The sequence below is a fragment of the Protobothrops mucrosquamatus genome, unplaced genomic scaffold (genome assembly GCF_001527695.2).
Source record: "Protobothrops mucrosquamatus isolate PMUCROS unplaced genomic scaffold, P.Mucros_1.0 scaffold2350, whole genome shotgun sequence".
In the NCBI taxonomy this organism is placed as follows: Eukaryota; Metazoa; Chordata; class Lepidosauria; order Squamata; family Viperidae; genus Protobothrops; species Protobothrops mucrosquamatus.
In genome coordinates this window covers 144699-149388 of record NW_015388430.1, presented here as the reverse complement: position 1 = coordinate 149388, position 4690 = coordinate 144699, and the positions used below count along the sequence as shown (strand labels likewise).

The 4690-nt window shown below is 38.3% G+C and overlaps 1 protein-coding gene across 1 annotated transcript in view; it reads left to right on the top strand.

The window, feature by feature from the left end:
• Positions 1–4690, top strand: part of RTF2 (replication termination factor 2) — a 51797-nt gene that overhangs the window by 41997 nt on the left and 5110 nt on the right. Inside the window, exon 6 of the mRNA XM_015824780.1 lies at positions 3432–3545. Coding sequence (XP_015680266.1) covers positions 3432–3545 — 114 coding nt within the window. The remainder of the gene's footprint in view (positions 1–3431; positions 3546–4690) is intronic.

Sequence of the window (4690 nt, the reverse complement as noted above, 5' to 3'; positions counted from 1 at the left end):
CTGGCCTAGGGAGAATTTTAAATAGGGACAATTTTAATCAGAATTTTAATTAACACAGCGTTAAATATTTGTTTTTAATTGGCTTTTATTGGGGAAAATGTTTGTGTTGTTTTAATATGCTGTGAGCCGCCCTGAGTCCTGTAGGGAGAAGGGCGGCATATAAGTCTAAATAAATAAATAAATAAATAAATAAATAAATAAATAATGCCGCGACCCCAACCGGTCGTAAGTCAAGGACTAAACCCGGTCGTAAGTCGAGGACTAAACCGGTCGTAAGTCGAGGACTACCCAACCGGTCGTAAGTCGAGCACTTTCCCTGCCCGGGAGCACCGCGCATGCGTGGTTCCGCCCCCTGCGCTGGCCGAGGCGTAGCTGGCAAGCGGCAGAGACGGAGCAGGCCGACCACCAGCTGGCCCAGCCCAAGGGAGGTAAGGCACCCGCTGGAAAAGGGGAAAAAATGGCGGACAAAAAAAATGGCGGACAAAAAAAATGGCAGACAGCCTTGCTTGGCGACCCCCATGAAATGGTCGATCGACCCCAAATGGGGTCCTGACCCACAGGTTGAGAACCACTGCATTAGCTGTTTTGGCAGCTGTGGCACACTGCTGGCTTATACTTAAGTGGTAGTCTACTTGGACACCTAGATCTTTCTCCCTGTTGCTACTATTGAGCCATTCCATATCTGTGCATTTGGTTTTTCTTGCCTATGTGTAGGACCTTACTTTTTTCACTACTGAGTTAAATTTTGTGGGATAGGGTCCAACATTCAGGTCCTCCTAAATGTTGAGTCTATCATCTAAAGCAGGGGTGTCAAACTGCCGGCCCGTGGGCCGGACGCGTCATCCAGAAGTCGCGCCAACCCCATTGCTGGCAATGGCAAAACCGTCCCGATACGTCACGCGGCGTCATATGACGTCACGAGTTTCACATGTCTGATCTAAAGGGTTAGCTATTCCTGCCAGCTTGGTGTCATCTGTAAATTTGATGAGTTCCCTTTCTATGTCCTCATCTAGATCATTTATGAAGATGTTGAAGAGTATTTGTATCTGATGCTTCTGGACAACGCAATCATATTGGTAGTCATACCGAATTTGTGTATTATTTGCTTGCACATAAGAAGATTATTTTCAGTACTGGGCCCCACCATTTTAAAAAGGAAGAGGGAAAATTCAGGTGTTGTATAAATCTAACTGGCCATTTAATGGATTCCACTTATAGACCTTCACTCTCCTCTTTAAACCTTTCCAATTTGTTTTGATCAACAGTTCACACATGACTGCAACTGAGTGTCCTGAAAAAAGCTTACTTTTGCACAGCTTTGGTAAGGAGGCAAAGAATTTATTAGAGGAGATCCTGTACACAACAAACAATGGGATTCTCTCAGCAATTAGAGAAATAGAAGGACTTTCTTGAGTTTTAGCAAAAAGAAAGCTTCACTGATGTAATAAGATAGATGCCCAACAATTTGAAGCACTCCTATTCTTATCTCTTCCTGCCTTTATTATTTCTCAATTTCCCAGCAACATGATAGTTTGAGAGAATGGGGAGAAACTCTGTCCAGAACAGGAAATATAGATTGCAACTTGCCAATCAAGAATTCGCTGTACACAGTGTTGACGAATTTGGTAATGCCGATTCCTTAGCCAATTTCCTCACTGTTCAGATATCTGCCTTTTCTCCTCATTTCTCCTTGGAATGCAATTCACTCACCTCCAAATAATGTTGTTAATGCTTTAATCCTTTTTTTTTCTGTAGAAGCTGGCTTTAGCTTTTTGAGAGAGATTTTTTAAAACTTTGTCACATAGATAACAAGTACTTTCCCCTGGAGATTCCAATATCTGGCAAATTTATAATAATTGTTGGAGAGATAAACATATTGATCTGCTATAAGGTAGTTTCATGTTCTTTTTTGGTAGGAGGGACGCCGAGTCCCAGAAAATGTAAAACTGCAGACTGTTTTTAAGTCTTGTATGATCTACAAAATATGTTGGCTGTGATTGACACATCTCATTAGGTTCCACTTACATGCTACAGGTAGTCTTCGACTTATGATCACAAGTGGGATCAGAAGTTCTGTCATTAAGTGAAGCAGTCATTAAATGAGTTGTGCCCAATTTTACTACCTTTTTGCTATGGTCATTAAGCAAATCGCCATGATTATGAAATGAATCACATGGTTGTTAAGCGGATCCAGCTTTCCCCAGTGACTTTTTTTTGGTGAATTATGTTTGCTATATTTATTTTATGTGTAGAATTTTAATAAAAGATGGCGGCGGTGGCGAATATTGGTCCAACCTTATAGGTATTTTTAGAATTAGAATTAGAATAGAATAGAATAGAATAGAATAGAATAGAATAGAATAGAATAGAATAGAATAGAATTCTTTATTGGCCAAGTGTGATTGGACACACAAGGAATTTGTCTCCAGTGCATAAGCTCTCAGTGTACATACAAGCAATAAGTGATAAATCATGATCATAGTCATAAAAATACATTCATCATAAATCATAAGATACAACACTTAGTGATAGTCATAGGATACTAAATAAGCTATCAACATAAATCATACTAGGATACTAAATAAAACAATACAAATCATAAGATGCAAGCCACAAAATTATAGTCATAAGAATATAAGGAAATAGGTAATAGGAAAGATGAGAAGAATAATAGTATTACAGCCTTATTAGATAATTTGACAGTGTTGTGGGAATTAGTTGTTTAGCAGAGTGATGGCATGGGGGGGAAAAACTCTTCTTGGATCTAGTTGTTCTGGCATGCAATGCCTTATAGTGTCATTTTGAGGGTAGAAGTAGTAACAGTTTACTTCCAGATGTGAGGGGTCTGTAGATATTTTCACAGCGCTCTTTCTGGCTCTTGCAGTATACAGGTCCTCAGTGGAAGGCAGGTTACTAGCAATTGTTTTTTCTGCAGTTCTATTATCCATTGAAGTCTGTGTCTGTCTTGCTTGGTTGCCATGCCAAACCAGACAGTTATAGAGGTGCAGATGACAGATTCAATAATTCCTCTGTAGAACTGTATTAGCAGCTCCTTAGCAGTTTGAGCTCTCTTTGAGTTGGCCCAGAAAGAACATTCTTTGTTGTGCTTTTTTGACTTTTTTGATCTTAGGTGTCCATTTTAAGTCTTGAGATATTATAGAACCTAGAAACTCGAAGGTCTCTATGGTTGATATATCCTTATTTAATGAATGAAAATGAATAAAAAAGTTATGTGGCAGAGAAAGCAAATGCCTAATTACAGATCTGTGGTACAAGCTACACATTTAAATCTAGTTTAGCTTAGGGTTTCTTTTTATTAATAAAATATTTGCAATATTAATAATATATCTTTTACTTTCTAGTGCTACTGTTTGGAATTGTACCATATCATAAACAGTGTTTTTAAACAAACATTTTTTCCCTTATTAAAGTGTGGGATCCCTTTTCAAGATGACGATGTAATTGTTCTTAATGGCAGTAAAGAGGACGTAGAGGTGCTAAAGAAAAGAATGGAGGAGCGAAGGCTGAAAAGTAAATTAGTGAAGGTAAGGTCTAAATATATTTTCTGAGGTTATGCGTAGATACAGGGATAAAATAAGAACAGAACTGGCATGAAAGTTCTGGAATCTCAAGCAATAGGGGTTACCAGGAACAATTCAGCTTTTACAATAATAAATGTCATTCCAATAATTTCTGCTCCCCAATAACATCGCTGTGTCCAGTGGAATTCATAATAGAACACAAGATCGTAATATAAATATGTTTTCAGTAGCTGTTGAATAAGCAGTGTTGAAAACATTGGGTTGTGTTCAAGATACTCAATATGGTTCATTGGCTTTCAGTCAATACAGGTTCACAGCCTGTTAGATCCTTGACTACTTTTTCTCCAAAGTTTGGTCCATAAAGAATGTAGCAGCTGTTGATTATCATAAAAAGTCTGACCTCTATTTAGAGACAGAACCTTTAGTAAGCTTCCGGATTTCTCAAAAAATGAGCCATAAGACCAAATGGTATATGAAAAGTGGGGAGAAATATATATATATAAGGGTGGCGTTAAAGCCATGTTTTAACTTGTTTGGTCCATTATTTTCAGAAGGTCCCCTAACCCCACTCCGATTAGGCCAACTTTACCCTATGAGGCCATTTTGTTGTTTTCAGTCCATTCTAAAGAAAGGCAGGTTTTACTGTGATTTACAATAGTAAATGTGGAAGAATATTGAATTAATCTCTTGTCTTGTAATAATTTATAAAGTCTTGAATTATGCAGCCAAACACAACATCCTAGCCATATATGGATTATGTACAGTTGCAAGAAAAAGTATGTGAACCCCTTGGGATAACGCGGAATTTTGCATGAATTGGTCATAAAATGTGCTCTGAACGTCATCTAAGTCACAACAATAGAAAAACACAGTCTGCTGAAAATAATAATACACAAACATTACATGTTGTCATGGTTTAATTGAACATAACATGTAAACATTCACAGCACAGGGAGGAAAAAGTATGTGAACCGTTGGACTTAATAACTGGTTGACCCTCCTTTGGCAGCAATAACCTCAACCAAACGTTTCCTGTAGTTGCAGATCAGACCTGCACAACGATCTGGAGTAATTTTGGACCACTCCTCTTCACAAAACTGTTTCAGTGTAGCAATATTCTTGGGATGTCTGGTGTGAATCGCTCTCTT